Below are 24,862 nucleotides of genomic sequence, written 5' to 3'. Positions count from 1 at the left end.
TTAGACCAACTAATTGAGCTTCTCTTACTAGAGTGTAAATGTTAAAAGCGGCAAAGCATTCTACATTTCCCACACAACGGAACAAATTCAACAAAATTTAAAAATGCTTGGTCAGGCATAAGTTTCAAAGACTATCACAGATGACTTCCAACACAATAATAACATGAGCACCTTAAGTGGACCAAAATTATTGAAGATAGTGCATATGCCGTTGTCATCATCTATGTCATAATTACATAGTTTCCCGAACAGGTGTCTCTCTCATCAAACTCCCAAGAGAACCACCGCGATCAGCAGGTCTTAAAATGGGACTATTCTTTTCCTTCTCATTCTCACTAAAACAATACAGAGGAGCCTGCCAATGTGGATCCTCAAGCACTGCACCAACCTCAAATGTCATCACGTGAGCAGTGTATCCTGCACGCACAAAATGTGAATCGGGTTCACCATCATATCAATGCTTACTAACTTCAACAAATGCCCAAGGAAATGTGTAGATATAATAATATGACTAACAAAAGTATCAATTAACTGACAATACTAATAACTATCAAATATCTAATTGATATAACCAAAAATAGTATTTATAAGTAGGGAGAAAACTCTCACTTCATGAGAACTTTTGGATAAGTTAAACTCAAATTCTAATAACATGTTTGGTCCTACATTTTGAAATTTTGGATGTGATTTTTCACATCACCAATGATTTACGGAAGCTAATAGTTATAGCTCCCACATTGGAGTGTACCGGGAGTTATCACACACATACACATGTCTCCATATTGGTGAGATATTGTCCGCTTTGGGCCCAACTCTCACGGTTTTACTTTTGGACATCACCCAAAAGGTCTTTCAACCAATGGAGACAACTGTGTGTATATAAACATATGTCCATTCTCTTATTTAAACGATGTAGGACACATCCCAAACATGATTCATTCATTCTTAACGAGTTTCCAAATACATTGTAAGATGGCAGTAGTTGTTGTCTATTAGCCTACCCATTTTAGAGCCGAGTTATACTCAAATCCGAAGATAATATCAAAAGTTATTTTAGTGATAGTCATGAAGTCTATTAGCCTCTCCTATTAATTATGAATCATTATCATATTACTTATAAATGTTTAGTCATACAAATTTTATGGATATATATTAACTAATAATATAACTAAAATAGTATAGGAAAATAAAGTTAACTTTTGAAGTTGAGTTAAACCTAAATATTGACTCAGAGAATAAGTATTAAGTAACAATTAACAATAGTAGTATCCCAGTAATTGTTGTTGAGTGTTGAGTCTATCACTCTATCCACATAGCATTATTAGTAGAAAAAATGTGTTGAAGATCCTTTCTTGCCTAAAATAGTTAGTAGCGTGAAAGGTAGCTTTTGGGTTAACTTAGACATATAGCAAGAGTAAGTAAGAATTAAATTAAGCATAGGCATAGAGGGTTGTGTACCTGTGTAGAAGATCCACTTAACAGGTACACGAGTGACGACATCCTCGTAGTAGGTAATGAAATCAACCTTGTCCCAGACGTTGCAGAGGAAATTATCAACGCGTTGCTGACCCAAATAGGTGGCGCCGTCGAGCCAATTGGGGCGGAGAATACCGACATCTAGGTGCAGGACTTGGCACTTAGAGTGGGAGGGGTCGAGCGTGTAGATGAAGGAGGTTCCGTTGTTCCATTCGAGGTCGTAGGTGACGAGGTGGTCGAGCTGATTCTGGATGATGTTGAAGTTGCGGCCGTTGGGCCAGTCGTACCAGAGGTCCAGTTTCTGCAGAGTTCCGGTTCGGTTCATGAACATTACCGAGTGGAACTGCTGCGGCCAATCAGCGGCTTTTGGCTCCTCTCTTATGGCCGTTGATTTTGAAGGCCGGAATAGAAGGAGGAAAGCCACCAAATACATTTGTTCTCTTGCACTTGCACTTGCACTTGCACTGCCCATTGCACCGAAGAAGATAAGAGGCACTGTCACGTCCAAACTCTAATTCCCAACATCGAATATAATGTATGAAAAATATTTTCTATTATCTCTCTCATTCTGGATCCATTCCTTTTTAATAGTAGCTTTAAGACATTTATATACAAATTAAAAAATACAATAAATTTTTTATTTTTATTCTATAGTAAATAAGTATTAATTGTCAATGTATAAATTAATAAGTAAGAATGTAACTGACAAAAAATAAATAATATTATCTTAAATTTAAAAATGATAAATAAATAAATAAACGAATTTCTACTTAAAAAAAGACAATTAAAAATGCGGAAATAGTACATCTTATACTTCTATTTCTTTTCTAATTATCAAAATTATTATATAATCTATTATAGAAACATCATCTCTATTTGCTTTTTATCTTATCATCTTGTTTCCGGGAGCATATTGAATAGAACTTATTTTAAGAAAAATGAGAAGTTTGAGGAAACACCTATATGTACCTATAAGATTATTATTATTATGATTATTATTATTATTATTATTATTTTATTATTTTATTATTATTATTATATTTAAGTTTCCAATTTTTAACTTCGTTATACAATTTAAATATTTTATTATACTTAGTTATTAATTTTGTTAATTTTTAAACAAAATTAACAAAACAAGTGATCTTAATTTTTTTTTTCTAACTACAGATTTAGTATTATAAACCTTATATTATTGAATTTGTCATTTAATAAAATTAGTGATCATTCTGAAAGATCTTAAACAAAGAAGAATTTTTTTTCATAATAATGGTTCTCTTTATGGCTGTCAAATACAAAAATGAATAAAAGATAAGAAATAAATTATTTAAATGTCACTTTAATTATTTTTAAACCAAATTAAAAATTAAATTTTATCCTATTATGAGATTAACACAATTAATAACTACGAATTAAGATGTATAACGAAGCTAAAATAAAAACTTGGATGATATAAAAAAAAATAAAAAAATCTTTTTATAGACCAATCAATCACTGTCATTTTGTGTTTCCTTGAAAAAGTTATTTTGTTTCCATTTAAAATTTTCACTTTTAATTTACAAAATTGTAATCTCCTTTTTAATTCGTTTTTTGTTTCCAAATATTTGTACAAGAGACAGTACGTGAAAACTATATATATATATCCTATGTAAATCTTTGAAAACAAAAAACAAAATTAAAAAGATGAAAATTTTGTAAACTAAAAGTGCGATACAGAAGTAAACATACCATTTGCTACAAGCCTACTAGAAACAAATAATTCTAAATACGAGATCAATAAAATTTTAAAAAGACACAATCATTTACACTTGAAATTCATTCTATTTTACCATCTAAACAAAATTCTTCTAAATTTATTTTTAATATCATTTCCAAACACATACCAATTTTTTAATCATCATGTCCTTTCAAATTATTTCTAATCCAAATTAACACCACATAAATGATATCTATACTTAATAGATATAAAACAGATGAAGAGGGAACATTCCAAGAAAGTCATAACTCACATCCAGTTTAGACCCCTTTTACTGATTTCTAGCAGCTAATACAAACCTTTTAAGTTGCAGTTCCCCAGCCCTTATTTAGTTATTTATAATTACAAAATGGTGGACCAGATTTCGTTCATTGAAACATATGATAAGATCATTCAATGTCAACCTACTGATTTCCAGAAACAGGACCATCTCGCCCTTTCTTAATATCATCCCAGCCTCTTACCCATGGTTGGCCAGGTGTTGCTCTTGCTTCAGGAGCAGAATGGCTATCAAGGTTTTTCATAACTCTTTCCTTCACTGCAGCAAAGACCTATAAGCAATAGATGACTGACTGACATGAGAATTGTACCCAAAGGGAAAACAAAATCAATCAAATGATCATATTTCATTGTTCACTTATTAAAATAAAACTCACCGGGTTTGCACTAACTGATTCTGGGGGTTGTTCCTGCCCTGATATCCACTTCCATAAATCTGGATTCTCCTGCAGAGAAGGAATAGAATTTTGAAGTGACTCAAGTCAATCAACACAACTGCCTCAAATTGTTAGCACCTGGTTGCTATCCCATTGTCATTTTCCATCAAAACTTAGCAAAGTAAGTGTGCGAGTTAAAGTTAACTTTTGAAACCAACGTTTTAAAAGAAAAAGGAAGAAACCTCTTACTTTTGATTCAACTGAAGTTTCTTTGTAACTCACTCAACAAAACATAAAAGAAAAATGTCAAACATGCAAGTATCGCATTCGAGATCAGCTAAATTTGGTTACAAGATGAAAACATGTAACCAAACATAGTCTAAACCCTTTAACAAAACCAATACAAAGAGTCACAGACATGATTTCTCAATTCTCACCCACCCTTCTAAATTTACATGCTCAAATCTAGTTGTGACCGCAAAGGAGCAAAAATTGAGAAGCTCAAGTCCCACTAAATGTGATGTCACTATCAAGAACTACCAATGGTGCAAATCATCATTACATTTACATCTTTTTGTTGTGTACAAAAGAGAAGAGTGGAAGATGCTGACACTTTCCATTCAATCATTCTAAATATTGAAATTAATCTGATTTCAAGTAGTGCCGTCGAAAAAATTTTCTGGACCTTACACGAATGAACATATCAATGAAATCCTTTTCACGAAACAGAACAGGAAGTTGCATCTAAAACGTCTAAATTCCTGTAGCCAGGCTTTGTCCTACAGGTGAACTCAAGATTATGATATTATGGATTAGGCTTATATTGTTAAAGGCCATTGATAGTCTTATTAAGAGTCTATTTGGATAAACTTCTCTGTAAGCACTAAGAATTTGATAAGACAAACTTCTTTATTTTATAAGAACTTGTATGAGAAGAAATAAGAAAAATAAATAAAATAAACTTCTCCATAAACCAAAATTAATTTATACATAAGCAAAAAAAATATTTTGAAGAAATTGATTTAAGAGAACTTTAACAATTAGCTTATGTATAAGTTAATTTTAACTTTTAAAAAATTATTTCTTTTTTTCCTATTTATTTTATTCTCTTAGAAGTATTTTTAGAGAAATTTATCCAAACATATCCTAAATATCAAGTTGTCCTAAACCAAACAACTCTTGTTTTCACTTAAAACTTCCATCTCTTATGCCAGTTAACTGAATTTGGATCATCCTCTAGTCTCAACCAAGAAAAGATAGTTCAACAAAATATCATATCACTGACAGAAACAAACTTCTCTAACTGATAAAAAAGGAAATAAGATCTTAAGCAACCTGTATCAAATCTGTCATATAACATTTTTTGATTAATTTTTTTTTATCATAAAACCCCTTTACAGAGAATTTTCATTCGAGTAACGGTAAGACAGTACAAATGCTTTATGAAATATGCTAGTCCAAATAACTCAACATACAGGAATCAGGATAGATCATAGAGGCATTCAAATTCCTCAATAACATTAAAAAAAAAATCCAGAAGGAGCAATTCTAACAACTTAATTTTTCAAAATTAATATGAACCCAAATCAATGCAATAAATGATTATCACGCGAAGATGAACATAAATAAAGTACCAGGTCGAGAACATAAATGAGATCCCTCATTCGATTTTCATCCAAGGAGTGAATGTTGTCCTCAACCCATTTCCCTAGTACCAAATCGAGTTCCAGGAACCCTCGTTGTTTGCTTCTATATACCAGCCTGTTGAGAAATCAAACAATAAAAAAGAACTTTAAAAATATAGCAACAGTTTTAGCATAGAAAGCAAAAAGGGTAAAGCTTAAACAAAAGCGAACCGATTAAACAGGCGTCTTTTGCTTTCTTCGTTAGACAAATCGATTTGCAGGGATTGAGTTTGAGAGTGGGACGAGAAAGGGGTAAAGATGGAATAAGAAAAAAGAGGCCTGCAGAAAACGATAAGGTTGGTTAATAAAAGGGAGAATGAAGAAGCGAAGGTGTAATTGAAGGGTACCTGAGAGTCTGAAGGGGGTTTGTGGAGGCAGCGACGGTGGCTTTGTTGGAATTGATGACTCTGAAGACGTTGATGGCAGCTTTTCTGAAATTCGCCATTGGAAGCAGAAGTGGAATTTAAATTTGAGTTTATTTGATATGTCTAGTGGGATTGGGAACACTGATGCGTGAAGACGATGATGCTCCACCGTTTTGGGCTGTGGTTTTAATTAATAACTCGCCACTGCCCAAACATCAAAAGTATAAAACCGGATGCATTTTCACCATCCAACTTTAATTTTTTTTTATAAAAAAAAAATACTGTTTAAATATTTATATTTTTAAAATTTTTAAATTTATGTTATTAATTTTATTATAATGTATTTTCGCATAAGTGATATAAACTTATTAAAATTATATAATAATAATGTATTTTATTTTCTAGATAATGATGTATTACTTAACGATTTTCTATACGGTCAATAACAATTTCATTATTGATCTACATTTTATTTAGTCCATAAAATTATATAGATTCTTCACTATTAGCAGGTAATTATTAGTAATTTGATCACTCATATAGATCACATTCAGTCATAATAAATATCGATTATTTACAAAATTATCCAAATTTTTCATTTCTTTTTTCTTCTAAATCAGACTCTTCACTTTTACTATAGAGTCATTAACAATTTGATCATTCATCTAAATCATATCCTTGGCTATTCACAAAATCATCAAAACTTTTTATTTTTTTTTTTCTCAAACCATTAAGTAATATATCATTGTCTAGAAAACTAAATACATTACGACAGTGTAAATTTAATAAATTCATGTCACATATACGAAAATGATATTACAAAAATATTAATGATAAAGATTAAAAAATGTAATATATAAACTTAAAAAGTCTAATTTTTAACCATAAACTATAAAATATAATTTTATATAATAAAATCATATGAACTAAAAATATATTTTAATTTTTTTTTAATAGATCTAGTAAGGAATGAAGTTGAGTTAACATATGCATGATTTTGAGTTTGAATTATGTTTTCTTATAAATAAAAAAAATATTTTTATGTTAATATTTAAAAAAAATACTAATTAAAATATATTTGAATAACTTTTATAAATACTCTTAGATTAAAAAAATAAGGAAAAGTTTAATAAGTTTTTCTATAATTTAGATAAATATATTTTCAGAGAAACTAATATGAAAGAATACCTATTAATTAACTTTTTATAAGTTAATTTTTAAAAAATATATATATTATTTTTTTATAAAATATTAATGGAGAAATCTATCTGTACCGATTTCTAATGTATTTTTTTTACACATTTATAGGAAACCACTTTATTTTCACATTGTAGTATGGCTTGTAACAATATATTTGATTTTTACATAATATATTTATAAATAAAAAAAAAAGAGTTTTGAGCATAAAGAATTAATTTCATATTGATATTTGTAAAGAGTATTTAAGAAAAAAAAAAGTGAAATGAATAGAAGAGAATTCATTAAGAAATAGAGTAAAAATATAAGTTATGTCCGAGAATCATAATTGATTTCTATGAATGATTAACATTTGTTTGATTACTTAAGAATCAAATTTTTTTATTACATTAAATATGAAAACTATTTTGGTAAAATGTTTATAAATGTTACCTGCATAATATGACATTTTATTGAACACTTTTCATTTAACTTATGAATGTTAGATTTACTTTCCTTTTTATGGGAACAATTTCGTGAAAATATAAGAAAAAATTATTCTAAAAAAATAATATTTTCCTATGAATACTATTTTTTTTAATTAGTAAACCAAATATGGAAAAATAATTTTTATAACTTCACATTTTTGGAAAAATTAAATGAATCTTTGTAACAAACACCCCCTAAAGATAGTTAATTAGGTTATTTGACTGAAATTAATTATCCACAAAATATACTAATAATATGATTATAAAAAATAATATTTTTTAACGCGACTTTCTTCCTATAATATATATATATATATATATATATATATATATATATATTTATATATTTTTAGTGTGCAACTCACTAAATTTTTCTTTACTTTTTTTATTTTATATAATGGTGTAATTTTATTTTTCATTTCTCTTTCTTTATCCTTCATGTATTCCAAACAAAGTGTAAATCTCTACTTTGTGGGTGATTAGTTTCCTAACAAACTATCATTAAAAAAACACCATCTTTAAATGATTTACCAATGTAATTCATCGGCTATCCCGATCCAACCTTATGACAAAACCTTTAAATAAGTTAAAACATTCGCAAAAGAACTCCCAATTCTAGGAAAGCAAGATAGTAGGTTTTGACAAACATGCATCAACTTCGTTAGAAAATAATCAAAATATTGTAAAAACACGGATAAAAACATACTTTTGTTTGTCCTAGAGAAAGTCCAATGATGACCTTACCACTGAAAATAAAAAGAAATTAAAAAAAATGTCTTACAACATGATATATTTATGATAGGGGGAAAACTTTAAATTGCTGGTGATGAAATTATCCTTGATGACATGAATTTGTTCATCAAACTGGTCTCAAATACCATTAATTCTAATGTCACAGATTAAATCATGATGCACTGGCCATCTATCAATAACAAAGACTCTCTTAATGTGTTGTTTGCTCTTAACACAAACCATAAGTTACCAAACTTATAATTTTCCTTTCTTTAATAACCCTTTGTGCTTAAAAGTGAATCTCCCTTCTTTCTGCAAAAAACTTGCCTGTAATTGCCTGTTCAGGAAGAAGGGAAAGCCAAACTCCAGTATCAGCCCCTTCCTCAACTGTGACACTTCCTGAATAACCTGTTAGAGCAGTTTTCACCCAACCAGGGCAATAACAATTTATGTAAATTTTTTGACCCTCTTCCCTTTCAGAAAGCTTCCTTGCCATGTACCTTGTATAAACATTAACTGCCAATTTTGACACTGCATAGTCAGTGAACGTTTGAGGCCACCCATGTGATTTCCAGCTTCCATCTTCTACTTGTTGTAAAAAAGTAGATAAGAATTCATCAATCATTTCCTCTGACAAGGATTCATCATCACTTAGTTTCTCCCTCAACTCGTCATTTTCTATTCTCTGTTACATAGCCAACTTATATATATTCAGTTTTACATCTACAAGAAATTATATACACAAGATTTAACTACACTACTTGTCATCAATTTTTGAAATTGCACATTTTGTTACCCTATTATTAGTTGACAACTAACATGACATATTAACTACTAACATGTTACGTTGATTGCTAATATAAATTAATAATATGACATAAAGTGTCAAGTTGACAGTTAACATTACTTTAACAGTTAATTAACAGTGTTAGAGAGTCCACTAACATGATGATAAAAGTGTAAAATTTTGAAAGTTAAAAAACAAAATGCATAATTTTTAAAATTTGGAGATAAAATTTACAAAATCACAAAACAAAACATAAGTGAGAAAAGATACAAGTAAGTCTATATGAAGAACCAATGGCTCCATTTATTTAATAACAACATATATATAGAGTATTTTACTTACATGTCGTTTGCCATTCATCCGACCTACACGTGAGCTCACACTTACAATACGAGCACCAGCAGCGGATGGCTTCATCAATGGAATCATTGCTTCAACCATTCTCTTGGTGCCATAATAATTTGTTTCAATAACCTTGCGAGCATTTTCAACAGTCAAATCAGACCCTTGATTGAAATTAACACCAGCGTTATTTACCTGCAGATAACAATATTATTGCTTATAAGCATATCATAAAATCAATATCAAATTATTTATATTTTTTTAGAGTTCAAATATATTTTCATAATTTAATTAGTGTTGATCACCAATTAAAGTGAAGTAAGATTGCAAGGAAGTAATTACGTTTTAGAAACTGACCAGAATGTCTAAACCACCATAATTTTCCTTCAACCACTCAGCAAATTGGTTGACAGATTCAGAATCCAATATATCAAGTTGATGACAAGCCACTTCTGCGAAACCACCTTCTTGCAAGACCTTGACAGATTCAACACCAACGCCAGTGTCTCTTGATGTCAGTATAACAGTCACTCCATGATCAGCAAGTTGTCTACAAATCTCAAACCCAATTCCTCTGTTTCCACCAGTAACCACCGCAATGGTTTCCTTAGACCACCACCTATCATATGATCAATACCCAATTACACGCTAAATATATTACAAGCAGGGACCCATCTAGAATTCTATGGAAAAAAAATGATAAAGAATATTAGATGCATTTAAGTTTTTTTTGTTGTAACTTTTTTAAACTGATTGAATTAGAGACTATGCTAGTGTGAAAAGTTTTCACACATAGTAGGAATCGAAAGCACCTCACTAAATAGATTGTTTCTACAATGTATGAATGTAGAATGTGTAATTAATATATCAACCTTTGGGGTTATGGTTGAGTTGAGGGGAGCCATTCTTTCAAATCATAAAACCCTTTATCAATAGAATTTGTATAAAAAATTTCAACGATTTTCCTCTTAATAAAAATAATCAAACAATTTATCTTAACGTTACAATTAAGTCTAATTGTACAAAAGTAAATTAATATAGACATAGAACTATGAGATGGGGTAGATAGCTTGGACAATACATCAAACCTTTGGTGATCAGAATAAGGAATGGTTCTCAAGAGAGAGATTTGTTGCAATCTCTTGTCTTTACCCTTTGATTTTTCTTTGTGCCCCATCTCTCTATTTCTTTGTTGATTTAGCAGCAATGAAGTTAAATTGAATGTTGGATGTTGTTGGAGTCTGGGATGGGACGTGGTTGAAGTTGAAAGAGATGTAGTTTGTTAGCATGTTTTTGGATTCCTGTCCAAAACAGTGGATGCAAAAGCAATATATACCTTCTTCTGCGTATTTGTCTCGCTTTTGACGTGGTTTTGAAAAAAATATGTGAATCTTAGACGCTGTTCCAAACACTTTCTGTAACACATACGTTCTCCGCATGCAAAGGAGCAAATTGTAGCCCTTGCATGCCACGTTGTTGGTCCAAGCACCTATGTTGGCCTTTGGTCAATGCATAGAACAAGACTTTAGGTAAAGAGATCAACCCATTTTTGCTCCACATTCTAAGGGCCATTTTCCAATTTTCGACTAATTATTTGTCAGAACAGAAATTTTAACAACAAATTGTTGGTTTTTAAGGATTTGTTGAAAAACAGTATTAACTAGTGGAAGCTAAGTGTATGTATGTTTTCTTTCTTTCAATGGTTGATTTCAAACTTTTGAAAAATAATATTCAATTTAAACCAACAAAATTTTAATTTAGTCATTTTTTTTGTATTAGTTGTCTTTTATAATCAGACATTATTTATCCAATTTCACACCAATAGCATGATTATCAAAAAATTCTATTTATCTTTTTAGTTAATCTTCACAAGTGTATCATTCAAAATATTGGATGATTTATTTCAAAGTATCATATTTCACTTCAAAAATTGATATTCTCAAATATTTTAATTGATAGTTCAATCATGAATAATTATAAAATTATTTTATACATTAATTTAAATTAATTAAATGAAGTATTAAATGATTTTCAATTTTTTTTTAAATTTACAGATTTAATCTATACATTAAGAATTTTAAATTCAACGGTTGGATCGTTGAGATTTGATATAGAGCATGAGTTATTAAACAAAATAAATCTAAATAGACTTACTTTAAATAGATCTCTTCTCATATGAAAATTGAATATTACCGCATTTGAGTTATAAAATTTGCTAGTAAAAACTAAAAACTAAAAATTTATATTTACACATGCAAGACTCATGTGCTCCATTTTATTTTTTATTTTTTTGTTGCTGAAAAAAAATATAATAACTATTAAAAGTTTATTAAAAAATTTTAAAATCTTTTTAAGATAAGATTTTTTTTTATAAAAAAAATAAGAAAACTATATCACTTGTCTTTTGGATTTAATATCATAGATTGCCAGGGTAAAAAGTTTTATATTACCAAATGATTGAAAATCACCATTAATGTAACTTCTAAGTAGTTATTCTAAAAGTCAGCAACTTATTATAAATGGTAAGTTGTAATTAGAAGACAATATAAATTTCTAAACAAATTTTCAATAAAATTTTCAAAACACTTTCTATATTTCATATGAACCAAATTATAGGTTTCCAACAAACCACATGCCTTATATATTCTAGAGGTGACAAAACTAGTTAATTCAAATTGATGAATGTAATTCTTTTTTTTTTAAACAATTAAAAAATTTAATTAAAAGACCTATAATATGAATTTATCTTTCAACTTTAATAATACAATACAAAAATATTACATTACAAATTATTAAAAATCTTTCTTTTTGGGTCAAAATAATCTTTCAATAATACAAAATTTAATAGCTGATATATTACAATACAAATATTAGTAGTCCTTTAAAAATAAAATTACACCTCAACATAGTCTACAAAATAAGCATAAACTAAACTATAATATCATCAAATGAATTACAAAATAAATTAAAAATAATATTTAAAAATTATATAAGCTAGTGGAAAAACTCGCCCCACCTACATTTGACCCGATGTGCTGACAAGTCTGGTGTATCACAACCTACTTTACCACCCTATACAAACATTTCTGGTTAATGGTGCACCAAAGCACTTTATTCATGCAAACAATACTCCGATCATTTATAGTGTGTTTGTATTATCATGAAGTGATATTCAATGCCAAAGCTACGTGAGAGACAAATTACGTTGAACGTGCTTTGGAATTCAGAAATATAGGAAAATAAACAAGCATTTAGCCCAAACAAATTGGTTGATACCATCCTATTTTATAAAGTAACTTATTTATTTTCATATCATAATTTTTAAACCCACGTTACATTATATTTCTTTATCTTTTTATTTTTTTTCATCTCATTGCTCCTCACACATGTATTTTCATTTTCTTCCAAGAGTATCACTCTTAATTATTCCTAATTTGTAAATCATAATAAAAAAAGTCCTAATAATAATCTTTCTATATCGTATATGTTACATTTCTTATTTAATAATTATCTCTTCTAGTTTTATAATTTTAAATAAATTTTAATCAATAAAAAAGTGTATTTGAAATAGTGTGTTAGAAAAAGTATGTGATTAATACTTCTATAAAAAAAAATCTATAAAATGTCCGATGCTTTGTCTAATAACATATTTTTTTATTATTGTCATTATTTACCGACCTTACTTACTTCTTTGTCACTTTTTTTATAGGATATTTTTTATTTTAATTTTATCTAAAGCAAAAGAATAATAATATTCTTCTTGATGATGGAGATAAGCATATCTTCCTAACAAATTACTTTTTGAGGGGAGGGGGACCATTTGAAAATGGAAATGTGTGTGTGTGTGTGTGTTTTTTTCCATCTTTGTTGATACGTAATCTCTTTAGTCGGCCTTCAAATTCCCTGCGTTATCTTCAAAATTGAAGGAATTTCATCAAAGAATCTTTGTATTTGGAGAGGATTTATATGCTTGAATGATAGCAGTTAGCCAACCTCACACCTCACCCGTAAGCCAAGCAAAGGAACAAAAGCAAGGTATGGAGAAAGGAGAAAATGAAGCTGATGATATAACTAAATCCAATCATGGCAAACTATGCTACTCTCTTCTTCCCTGATTTGAAGAGATGTACAACAAGGCAAGTCATAAAGGCAAAGGGAAGGTGACGCCTTTCTTCCGGGTTCCATTCATCGAGTTGCATGTGTGCTGGTAATTTACTTAAGTTGTCTTACAACTTACAACACATAGTTCGCACTTTAATATATAATAAAAAGTGTGTCTTTTCCTTTTCTGATACACAATAAATCTGTGTTGATTGCTATCTACGGTGATCATTTATGTAATTTTGAACATTTGACTCGAACTGATATAAACTAAAAATTTCTCGTAGATGATTTAAGTGAGACTGAAGAACGCAACCTATACTACTCGTCAAAGCTGAGGTAGCAATTTTGTCTAAAGTGATGAAAAAATTAGGTGAATGGCTAGTTACTTTCTCAAATTTATGGCATAGTAAGGGTATGTTTCGATTATAGCGCACAGAGCATAAAAAAATGCTAAATTACGAGTTTAAATATGAATGAATACGAACGGGATGAGATATTTCACTCTTATGATCCAGTTCGTCCAAAACTGCAGGTCATCAATTCGTGATATTGTGTACAGGATCTATCTTTCATATCATATGGCAAAGTTCATAAAATTGTAAATCGAGACACCATATTTTAATTAAAAAAATCGTTTTCATATATGATACATCTGTTTGTACTACAAACAACGGCACCCTTTTTAAGCAACATAACTTCGAATCCAAGTTTGTATTACTTGACACAGCTTTCAGGCTTCACGTGAGTCCATAATGAAAAGGATGGCTCCTCGTTGCTTGTTATTTTTCCATCTAAGAATGCTACACTTTAGTTGCTCAACATTTAGTTCAGATAAGCATGGGGAAATACTGAGCCTCTGACTACAAAATCGTTTTCCTCGGAATGAATGATTTTCTAATATAACCTCTTATCGCAACCATCAGCAATTCATGACTCACTAAAGTATCATCAACCCAATTGCTTGAGGAATTTTATATAATACTCAACCATGAGGTATGACCTACTGAGTTAAAGAATTTTACCTACAATGTGAATGCTCACAAATCTGGAAGTACCTTGTGCCTAGGGCTAACCTGGTACTTAAAATGGCTTTTTGGTTGTCTGGAAACACCTTGTGATAGTACCCCCGAATATAAACTCTAATCCAGATCCAGATTCTTCTTCATTTTTTCGTAAACCACGTAAGTAATGCTTGCAGCTGGCACAACTTTGAGGAGATTTGGAAAGAGTCCCTTGTAGAGACCTGTAAAGCCTTCAAGCTTGAAAGTTCTCCAAAAGGCGTCAAACATCCCCTTGTAAGCATCGGAAGTGTTGAAAGGTTGTGCCTGCAGTCTGAGAAGGATGGTAATGCAATATTGTCAGAAAAGAACGACCATAACATAACAAAATCAGATTCAGAGAACACAAATGATACCATCCTTCACTCCAATATTCTTTTGGGGGAGGACAGAGAAACAACAGTATTACTGACAACATTATACCTTGTTCGAATAACCTGCAGTGGATAGACACAAGTAGCTCCAACAGCCCCAGAAATTGTCCCACATCCTAGTTGTACTAGAGGACCAGGTTCTAGGAAGGAGAAAAAAGAGTAAAAGGCCTCACTTCGAGGAAGACAAATTTAAGAGTCAATATCTACTGTAATTGAAGCTGTTAGAACAAATAAAATCAGCAAGTTCAGGAGATAATGTGGCGGCAGTAATAACATACCATTATCATGAAGAATATATCTCTTGGACATATCTTTCAAGGTATCATAAGCAGTGAGATCAATGGCTGCATAAGGAATCATGCCAAGCAGAGATGGAACAAGCCCTCTGTAGAAAGCTCGAGGTCCCTCTTGAACCCATATATTCTTTGTAAGTGTTCCTAGCTTAGGGCCTCTTCCACCTTCAGAGGCACAAGTCTGTAATCTAGTTTTAATAAGATCCAGTGGATAGATAGCAGCCTGTGCGACTGCACCAGCCATACCTCCTGCAAAAAGCCTCCCAGCAGTACCAATATCTGACTTGTTGCCTTGAGCCTCTCTAATTATATTTTTCAACGTTTCAAAAGCATAAAATTTTATGGCACTTTCTGGCGCTACCTTCACAACATTCAATCCATTTCCTCGGAAAAATCCTGACAGACCATCTTGCGTCCATATCTTCCTTACTGCTGGCATAATAGCAGCACGTGCAGTTTGAACTTGTAAGACCACCTTTAGACGATCAAGAGGAGCAGTTGCTGTCCGAGAAATACCTCCTGCTATTCCCCCGGCAATAAAATATTTGCTCCGGTTCACATGCTTGCTGATGCCTTCAGGAATAACAGCTTGCTCTCCAATGTCAACAAGGCACACCCTCTCCCAATGATGATATATATTTTCAATAGTTGCTTCATGAGGGTAAAGTAGAAGAAAATCTCTCCATTCTTCAAAAGTGATAATTCCATTATTATCCTTATCAACATGCTCCACAAAGTGAGCAAGCTCCTCGTCATCCAATTCAATCCCTGCAGCATTGAAACTGCACAAGCTTATGATAAATACTATCTGGAAAAACAAAAACCATAACATGGAAGGAGCTTCCGCAAAAGGCATAAAGGAATGTCATCTTCAAAATCCACTAAAGGGTACAGACCACAGCAGATTATTGCACACAAAAAACTATGCAAGCAAATAAGTAACAAACACATTACAGAATCCATCATCAAAGATTGAAGTAGCCTTCCCAAATCTCACGCATCATGCAGATCCAAAGAATGACCCCAAACGAAAAAATACAAAACAAATCCACCGTATATCAGTTAAAAGAGACATATCAAAGAGAGCTCGCCAAAATTGTGAAGGAATATAAACATTGCAATTTGCAAGTCTCCCAACATTGTTCGAGCATAATCGTAATGATTGGCAACAAATGTCCAATAAAAAGGAACAAAGCAAAACCACTTCCCTGTCATAGAATCCACAAATCTGTTTCCTACTAAAAACAATCTTACCTTATATTATATTCGCTGAAATATTGTTATTAGCCAGCCAAAACATCAAAAGCCAATGTCTTACCTTATAGCTCTGTTTGGATGGGTGCTCCCAAACTTGATTTTAAATGACCTTGATTTTGTAAATTTAAATTTGAAACAAAGTGATTTATGTTCAAAAGTAAGTGATCCATGCTTTCATGAAAGTTTGTGGTCAAATTTAGCATAAAATTCTCAACCAAATAGAAAAGGTACATTTTTTCCACTTTTACTCATGCGAACTGTTAGGAATGTATTCTTAGTTTATTTTAGTGACTCAAGGTATCTGACCAAGACTAATTCCTCGAGACACAAAATCTATTTAAAATATTAACCTCTCCCTATAGATGCTCGACCATACATACAGACTGCGGACTGCGGATTAAACCAAGACTGTACACTCTTAAGGAACATGATTAGCAAGAACATATACTTCATTCTAAGAAACATAAACCAAACAATTAATTTTTGCAAAATCCTATTGGACTCCATTAAAAGCAAGTTTCAGGACATGAATGGCTCCTCCAACCTGCCATAAGTAAGTTCCGATAATCATGTCATATTTTACATTTAAAAGGTCTTGTAATAAACAAAGATTAATTGTTTAAAAAGCATAGCAATTTGTCCCTAAGCAGGGAGAGTTTGTGCAATCTCAATTAATTTAGTTTTAATAAAAGAAAAGCATTACAAAGTAACAGAGAAGACATAGCAATACCAGCTTTGCAAAGAGCATCATAGAGCTCTTCAGGGAGAATGTTGCCATTGTGTTCGACATCGATGGCTTGGAAGATGCGGTAAAGCTCCAATTCCTTATCGTCCATGTAACGGCGGAACTCGTGGTACTCCACCCTGCCGTCGCTGTTGGCGTCGCAAACCTGGCAGAGTTCCCTGGCGTACTTATACTCGGGCGGAATCTGCAGCGCCGATAAGCCCGCCTCTATCTGAGCGAAGTCCAAATAACCGTTATTCTTGGCGTCGAAGAAATTGAAGAGGCTCCGAATCCGAACCTCCCTCTCCTCCTTGGTCTCGCCCAGAGCCACGAGCACGTGATCCATCGAAACGACACCGCCCCCACTCATACGACCATTTCAATTCAGATCTGAGTCCCAAACTGGGTGTCGTGAGAGAGCGATACTAATCACAAGTTAGTTGAACAGTGCGCTGGGGATCGAGAAACGACAGGTGGACGAGTGCTTAACGAGTAATTCTGACGGTTTTGGCTTCGGATTTTTATGCCACGGAACGTGTTACGTGTGTGTCATTGGTATTTTCCTCGCGAGGAATGAGCGAGCCAGGAGACAGGAGTTGGGGAAAAGGAGAATTTTATTGGATATTCCTCTCCAACGTTTCTGCCTTGCCTCCTCTTTCTCTATGTTTCTGCTTTCTTTTTATTTTTATTATTATATTATGCTTTTGCTTTTCATTATCCCCTTTACTCAAGGTATTTTTCTTCTCGATAAACTTTTAATTTGATTAGTGAGAGTGTAAGGCAATTATTATTCAAAACTTGAAAGATGATAAGTTAATAAAAGAAAATTTCCATTGACGCATTTTTAAATGATATATACCATTTTTTTTATTTTTAAGTGAACATCAATATGTTTTATTTATTTATCTTAATGACATATATAATCTCTTATATAAAATAATAGTATTTATATGTTGTTAAGAAATAACAAATTATTAATGTAAGTGCTAACAATTGAATGAAACTTGATCTCTTATTCATTTCAAACTCATAAAAATATTATGTGTGTTATGATTTAAATAATATATCAATTTCAATAAACAATTTCAAAAAATGAGTTGATAAATTGTTATTTTCAAAATTAAATAACAATAAAAAAAATTTCATAAAGTAAATAAGAACGGTGTATATAATTCAAAAACTAAAGATAGACATGTATATAATTGAAATAATATAAATTGACTTTTATTTTTTTTTTCTCCTTCTATCACTTTAACTACTAATGTTATTTTAAGGGAAGTGAGCGATTTTTTAAAATTAAAGAAGACATGTGTACCTCAAAAATAATGAGCGCAACTTTTTCATTAAAAAAATCCTTAAAAATTACTTCCATCAGTCAAGTTAGACTCTAAGTAGATGCATTAAGTAATCGCATTAATGGAGATAAGGTGACAAGTTAAGTACCATATTAGATATTATCGTTCACATTACATAATTGTCATGTCATAAGAACCAATCTGAAGTGATGCCACGTTGGCAAGGACAATTATGAAGTATTTATGAAAAGTATCTTCTAAATTGTCAATAATCAAATTAAAAAGTTAGGAAGAACATATGAATAGTGTATGGGAAATGTCAGCAATGAACTTTATAAGACATTCTTTTAAACACATTTTCACTAATTAGTTGAAAGTTATTGGAAAATACATAATTTGGCAGGCCTCACATTTTATTTAATGACTCTCTTTCCTAATATTGTAATTTTCAATAAATTCTAATCAATAAGAGTGAGTGTGTTATATGGTGTGTTGCTAGCACTTTTATATGAGATGAAATTGAATCTAAAAAGGGGGAACTCATGAACATCATCTCTTTCACCTCCATCATCTATAACCACCTCATGTTAGGGGAATTTGTGAGAAGGATTAGGTTACTTATGGGTTGATTATTTTTGGGTACTTGAGTTACGGGTTCGAAGCCATATATATTTTTTAATAGGTGAAAAATCTTTGATTAAATACATGGAATGTTGCGATTTTTGGTCTTGTTTAGAATAAAGAGTTTAAAAGGGTCTTTGATTTGGTACCAAAAATAAAAATAGTGTGCTAATTTTATGTTGCCATGTTTGTTGGTGTTCTTCCTTTATTTTTAATAGTTCTCAAACCTTAAAGAAGTGAAATAGATGCATGCTTATGCAATCAGGAAAAATTATGCGCAAAATGTGTATGTTTCAACTTCCATTATTAATGTTTTTATGCAAATTTGGGACATATTTGTAGAACGCAATGTGTTTTCGAACTATCACAAAGTATGAGCCTATAATTTGGACAACAATTATATCTACTTATGTTGCTCATGGTGTTACTAGTTTGCCACTTAATCTCTAAGCTCATATATTAGATAAAGGAATTCAACTTGAAGCAATGACATTAACTTTTGTATTAACAACTCTTCCTCATTTGAATTTATTGATGAAGCTTGGAATATCTTCAATTTTATGCCCTCAAAATGTGGCATTCAACCCTTGGTGGGTCACTATGCTTGCATGGTATATGTTATTAGTTGAGTTAGGAAACTCTCAAAAACAGCAAGATTCATTTATGAAATAACAGTTGAACCAAGTGCCAAAGTTTGGGGTGCTTTGTTACATGAGCCTTTTATTTTATGGTGATGTTGATGTGGACAAGTTTTTTTAATCATTTGTTTGAGAAGGTTTTTGTTGTGCACCAGAGGGCTTTCTTACACACACACATCTCCGCAATATAAGATATTGTCCTCTTTGGGCCTAAGTCCTCACAATTTTGCTTTAATTATTGCCCAAAAAGCCTTTTACCAATGGAAACAAATGTCTGTATATATAAACTCATGTTCATCTTCTTATTTAAACGATATGAAATTTTGCTTGCATCCCAACAATCCTCTCCTTAAACAAAGAATTATGGTTTACCCTCCCTTACAGTGAAAGTTATCAGTCCACAAGTATATTTGATGGTGACTCATAAAATTTAGTCACGCTCTAAGTACTTGCATAGTCGCTCCATCGTGTTAACTCACGATAGTGGGACACACCTCCTAACCCTCATGTTATTAGGAAGACTATCTTCCACACATGAACCCACCGTTGGGAAGACTTTTGATACTAGGGATCTTATACCCAGGTCAACCTGCCAACTACATCATACTTGTTGAGTTGATCACCTAGTCAAACCAATGTCTCTAATACCACTTGTTGTGCATTGGGGGCGACCACACACACATGTCTCCATAATGGTAAGATATTGTTTGCTTTGTGCCTAAACCCTCACAGTTTTGCTTTTGGTCAACACCTAAAAGACTTCTTACCAATAGAGACATATGTGTATATAAACTCATGTTTATCCCTATATTTTAAGGATGTGAGACATTATTTGTATCTCAACAATACTCCCTTCAAAAAAATGATCATAGTTTATGCTTATGGCGAAAACTATCAGTCCACAAGTATATCAACCCATAGAGTTCTGTCACACTCTAAGTACTTGCATTGCTGCTCCATCATGAACTCATAGTAGCGGGGCATGTTTCCTAACCTCCAAGTTATTAGGAAGACTCTCTTATATACATGGACTCACTATTAGGAAGACTTTCGATACAAAGGATCTTATGCCTAAATCCAACTGCTAGTTTCATTATACTTGTCGAGTCGAGCTAATCTCCTAGTCAACCATCGACTTTGAAATGTGTATGTTGATTGTTACTGGATAAAGACAAATATGAAAGTTATGATTAACTTTTAGTGACCAAGATAAATTTAATTGAATTAGTGCACAAATCAATTTCAAAGTTTCTAAGCATTTATAAAAGGTATAAGAAGAAGGGTAAAATACTATTTGAGTTTTTGAAATTGTACATTGCTGACAATTTAGTCCTTGAAAATAAGAAAAATTTGAATAAGTATGAAAGTTCTAGTTTCATTTAAATCTCCAAAAGTAACTACTTATTGTTATTTAAATTTCTAAATATACATTAATATTATCATTTAAATCACGTGTTTTTTCTAAATTTGGAATAAAATAAGTAACATTTTATATTTTTAAGATTTTATTTTTATTTTTATACTTTCAAGGATCAAAGTATTAACGACATACATTTTTAGAGACCTAAATGGTATCTTATCCATAAATTAAAAATATCATTTGAACATAATTATTCAATTTGGTCTTATCAGGAGTCAATTTTTTCAATTTATTTCCTAGGATGTGACAACACTTCAAATTGCTCCTAAGGATGTGCCATGCCAAGTGGGACAAACATTGCTTGTTGGTGTGACACTTAATGTGCACCGTCAACTCCATTAATAACATCAACTATCGACCATCCACTCAATGACCATCTTAAATATGGAAGTAACTTTCAAGGACTTTTTTAAGTTTATCATCTTAAAAGGGTCTAAATTATAACTACCACACACTTTTAGGACCAAACTAGGGGTTTAACATTTTGTTTCTAACATCAATTTAAACACCATAAATGTTTCTGAAAATGCATGCCATTGACACTTTGATTCCAAAAAGCAAGGAAATTCATAAGAAGACACTTAAAGTTCTAGTTATTTCATTTAAGTTCCTAAAGGTGATCACTAATTGTCATTTTTAATCCCTAAATATACACTAATATATTATCATTTAAGTCACATGCTTTTTTGAATCTTGAATTAAAGTGAATAATGTTTTACACTTTCAAGAACTTTTTTTTTTGTGGAACTTTTGTACTTTCAAGGTTCAAAGTGTCAACAACATACTATTTCAGAAACTCAAATGGTGTTTTACCCCTTCAACATTCTTCAGTACAACGTTAATTCAGACTTCATATAACACTCTCTTAATATGATATTAGAGTCTATTCTAGCAATTATTGATTGTTAATAGGCTTATCGTGACATCCACTATCGAGTCATTATCAGATTTATTCATAAATGTATTATCCTATAAATTTCATACTTAAGATATCTAGTCCTTGATATGAGGAAATGTATCAAAGATCACACATCAACTAGTGATATTTCTATAATAGTATGTACAAGTGAGGGAGAATACTTTATATTATAAACCAACTTTGTAGTGATGAGTTAGACACTAAATTTGTCTTCTTAATAAGAAAATGGTTAAAACCCTATTTTAGTCCCTTATAATTTTTTTTTGTTTCAATTTAGTCCCTCATTAATTTTTGGTCTCAATTTGGTCTCAATTTGGTCCCAAACTAATTAATTGGTTTCAATTTAGTCCTAAATTAATTAATTGGTTTCAATGTGGGACTTTCTGTCCAAATTACTTTAACGGTGTTAACTTTTGGCCACGTGGATGCCACGTAGATGCATACGTGGCATCCACGTGGATGAGAATTTTTTTGAAAACACCTGGACCCAGAACGGCCCGTTCTGAAACCAGAACGGGCCGTTCTGGGTGCACTTTTGGTGTGTTAATTTTGCATCCGGAACGGCCCGTTCCAAGTGCAAAATTAACACACCAAAAATGCACCAGAACGGCCCGTTCCAGTTTCAGAACGGGCCGTTCCGGTTTTATTTTATTTTTTTATATATAAAATATTAATAATTTTATAAAATATATATTATTAATTATATTTTATATATGTTATTATATCCAATAAAATAAATATATTAATATTTTTTATATATTTTATTTTATTATGTTTATCTTATTAATTTTTATCATTTTATTCCTTTAATCTTAAATAAGTTGCAAAAAATTATAAAGTGATATTCCTTTTATCTTATTAATTATTATATTTTTTAATAAAATTAATTAAGAATATTGGTTTAATTGCATTTTTTATCCCTCAAGTATTACAATTGTGCAGTTTTGTGATCTCTAAGATTTTAATTGCATAATTTTAGTCCTTAAAGAATTGCAATTGCGCGATTTTTGTCCTTCAATTTTTAATTGAACAATTTTAGTCCCTCAAATATCATAATAGTGTGATTTTTGTTTCTCCCATTAAAAATTAATAATTTTAATATATATATATATATATATATATAATGTTTTAAAATTAAATAATTATTTATCTATTCAAATTAACGTATATTATAATTTTCGATATTATATCAATAATATTATTAATATATTTATAGATAAACTAATAATTTGATAAATATAACTTGTTATATATTAATATACTTTTACAAAAATATAAGTATATTAATTAGAAATATATATTTGATCTTATATATTTATATTTTTGTAAAAGTATATTAATATATATTAAGTTATATTTATCAAATTATTAGTTTATTTATAAAAAGGGTAAAAATATTATTGATATTAATTTATCAGTAATATTAAAATACTAATAATATATAAATTTTATTTATTTAGTAATAGTAAATATATATCATTTGATACATTAAAAAAAAAATATACGTTAATTTAAATAAACAAACAATTATATAGTTTTAAAACATTATATATATATATATATATATATATATTAAAATTTTAAAATTATTAAATTTTTAATGAGAAAGACTAAAATTCCACAATTATGATATTTGAGAGATTAAAATTGTTCAATTAAAAATTGTGAGACTAAAATTACACAATTATAATCTTTTAAGGACTGAAATTACTCAATTAAAATCTTAGAGATCAAAATTGCATAATTATAATATTAAAAACACAATTAAGTAAAGAATATTTTATTCACAGTTCTGGAACGGGCCGTTCTGAAACCAGAACGGCCCGTTCTGATTTCAGAACGGTCCGTTTTAAAAGCAGAACGGCTCGTTCTGCTTCACTGGTGGTGTTTTAATTTTGCAACCAGAACGGCCCGTTCCGGTTTCAGAACGGGCCGTTTCGGGTCCAGGTGTATTAAAAAGAATTTTCTCATCCACGTGGATGCCACGTATGCATCTACGTGGCATCCACGTGACCAAAAGTTAACTTCGTGTAAATAATTTGGACGGAAGTCCTACATTGAAACTAATTAATTAATTTGGGACTAAATTGAAATCAATTAATTAATTTGGGACCAATTTGAGACCAAAAATTAATGAAAGACTAAATTGAAACAAAAAAAGATTATAAGGGACAAAAATAAGGTTTTAGCCTAAGAAAATTATAAAGGAAAAATTAAATAAGTTTCTATATAAATTAAAATTAGCTTAAATAGGAGTTAATTTGTAAAAGATCTCTTATATTTTCTTATCTTTTTTTTTTTTAATTTATGCGTAAATTAATTTAAATTTATAGAAAAAATTATTTTAATTTTTTTATCCCCATTAAATATTTGTGGAGAAGCTTATTCAAATAGACATTTTTTTTAATTGAAAAAATGCGATAAGTTTAAGAGAAGAAAAATATAAAAATGAAAATTAAACTCATAGAATTTTAAATGTAATAAATGTAAACTAATAATGTTTATGAAAAAAAATAAATTAATGTAATGACTAGATTTTAAGAAAACTAGGTGGAAAGTATATTAAGGAGAAGTTACTGATATTATATTTTTAAGAAATGATGGATAAACAAAACAATGATATATACACCATACATGCATTGATTTAAAACATTAAAATAACTATAAGTATAGAAAAAAATGCATCGAGCAAACAAAAG

At 30.5% G+C, this 24,862-nt stretch overlaps 4 protein-coding genes and 1 long non-coding RNA gene across 7 annotated transcripts; 1 reads left to right on the top strand and 4 right to left on the bottom strand.

Moving 5' to 3' along the window:
• On the bottom strand, positions 1-2,042 carry LOC109806385 (uncharacterized protein At4g14100). The gene is made up of 2 exons (XM_020368774.3): positions 1,459-2,042; positions 1-417 (listed from the first exon to the last, which is right to left on the bottom strand). The coding sequence occupies exons 1-2, from the start codon at positions 1,946-1,948 to the stop codon at positions 233-235; spliced, it is 675 nt and encodes a 224-aa protein (XP_020224363.1). The 5' UTR covers positions 1,949-2,042; the 3' UTR covers positions 1-232.
• A 1,359-nt stretch (positions 2,043-3,401) lies between these two features.
• On the bottom strand, positions 3,402-6,135 carry SDHAF2 (succinate dehydrogenase assembly factor). Its single transcript, XM_020368198.3, has 5 exons — positions 5,918-6,135; positions 5,742-5,849; positions 5,520-5,646; positions 3,886-3,954; positions 3,402-3,780 (listed from the first exon to the last, which is right to left on the bottom strand). Exons 1-5 carry the CDS (start codon positions 6,013-6,015, stop codon positions 3,634-3,636), a joined length of 549 nt encoding a protein of 182 aa, XP_020223787.1. The 5' UTR covers positions 6,016-6,135; the 3' UTR covers positions 3,402-3,633.
• Positions 6,136-8,256: 2,121 nt separating this feature from the next.
• Positions 8,257-10,821, bottom strand: LOC109805547 (short-chain dehydrogenase/reductase 1). Its single transcript, XM_020367670.3, has 4 exons — positions 10,549-10,821; positions 9,818-10,079; positions 9,461-9,655; positions 8,257-9,016 (listed from the first exon to the last, which is right to left on the bottom strand). The coding sequence occupies exons 1-4, from the start codon at positions 10,635-10,637 to the stop codon at positions 8,621-8,623; spliced, it is 942 nt and encodes a 313-aa protein (XP_020223259.1). The 5' UTR covers positions 10,638-10,821; the 3' UTR covers positions 8,257-8,620.
• Positions 10,822-13,175: 2,354 nt separating this feature from the next.
• Positions 13,176-14,071, top strand: LOC114916356 (uncharacterized). Its single transcript, XR_003804766.2, has 2 exons — positions 13,176-13,667; positions 13,849-14,071. It is a non-coding gene; the product is annotated as an uncharacterized LOC114916356 (long non-coding RNA).
• Positions 14,072-14,180: 109 nt separating this feature from the next.
• LOC109805804 (calcium-dependent mitochondrial ATP-magnesium/phosphate carrier protein 2) lies at positions 14,181-17,940 on the bottom strand. 3 transcript variants are annotated; one of them, XM_020368008.3, is made up of 4 exons: positions 17,277-17,938; positions 15,275-16,057; positions 15,046-15,136; positions 14,181-14,896 (listed from the first exon to the last, which is right to left on the bottom strand). In XM_020368008.3, exons 1-4 carry the CDS (start codon positions 17,638-17,640, stop codon positions 14,704-14,706), a joined length of 1,431 nt encoding a protein of 476 aa, XP_020223597.1. In that variant the 5' UTR covers positions 17,641-17,938; the 3' UTR covers positions 14,181-14,703. The 3 variants fall into 3 exon arrangements, 2 of the variants coding, with proteins under 2 accessions (XP_020223597.1, XP_020223599.1); XM_020368010.3 differs by having other exon boundaries at positions 15,275-17,090; positions 17,277-17,416; XR_003804765.2 differs by having other exon boundaries at positions 14,837-14,896; positions 15,046-15,168; positions 17,277-17,940.
• Between the last annotated feature and the right edge of the window lie 6,922 nt (positions 17,941-24,862).

Source organism: Cajanus cajan, chromosome 6 (genome assembly GCF_000230855.2).
Source record: "Cajanus cajan strain Asha chromosome 6, NIPB_CcT2T_4, whole genome shotgun sequence".
Classification (NCBI taxonomy): Eukaryota; Viridiplantae; Streptophyta; class Magnoliopsida; order Fabales; family Fabaceae; genus Cajanus; species Cajanus cajan.
Note: the sequence above shows the minus strand (reverse complement) of the source record. Positions and strands in the feature narration are given on the sequence as shown.

Excerpts from the sequence above, each read along its gene's own strand:
- LOC109806385 (XM_020368774.3), bottom strand. The coding sequence starts at position 1,948 with ATGGGCAGTGCAAGTGCAAGTGCAAGTGCAAGAGAACAAATGTATTTG. Across the intron at positions 418-1,458 it reads TAAGTGGATCTTCTACACAG|GATACACTGCTCACGTGATG; the intron begins GTACACAACCCT and ends TTGTGCGTGCAG.
- SDHAF2 (XM_020368198.3), bottom strand. The coding sequence starts at position 6,015 with ATGGCGAATTTCAGAAAAGCTGCCATCAACGTCTTCAGAGTCATCAAT. Across the intron at positions 5,647-5,741 it reads AAAAGACGCCTGTTTAATCG|GCTGGTATATAGAAGCAAAC; the intron begins GTTCGCTTTTGT and ends ATTTCTCAACAG. Across the intron at positions 3,955-5,519 it reads TCATTTATGTTCTCGACCTG|GAGAATCCAGATTTATGGAA; the intron begins GTACTTTATTTA and ends CCTTCTCTGCAG.
- LOC109805547 (XM_020367670.3), bottom strand. The coding sequence starts at position 10,637 with ATGGGGCACAAAGAAAAATCAAAGGGTAAAGACAAGAGATTGCAACAA. Across the intron at positions 9,656-9,817 it reads ATGGTGGTTTAGACATTCTG|GTAAATAACGCTGGTGTTAA; the intron begins GTCAGTTTCTAA and ends TGTTATCTGCAG. Across the intron at positions 9,017-9,460 it reads GGATGAATGGCAAACGACAT|AGAATAGAAAATGACGAGTT; the intron begins GTAAGTAAAATA and ends GCTATGTAACAG.
- LOC109805804 (XM_020368008.3), bottom strand. The coding sequence starts at position 17,640 with ATGAGTGGGGGCGGTGTCGTTTCGATGGATCACGTGCTCGTGGCTCTG. Across the intron at positions 16,058-17,276 it reads TGATGCTCTTTGCAAAGCTG|GGATTGAATTGGATGACGAG; the intron begins GTATTGCTATGT and ends TCAATGCTGCAG. Across the intron at positions 14,897-15,045 it reads CTGCAGGTTATTCGAACAAG|ACTGCAGGCACAACCTTTCA; the intron begins GTATAATGTTGT and ends CATCCTTCTCAG.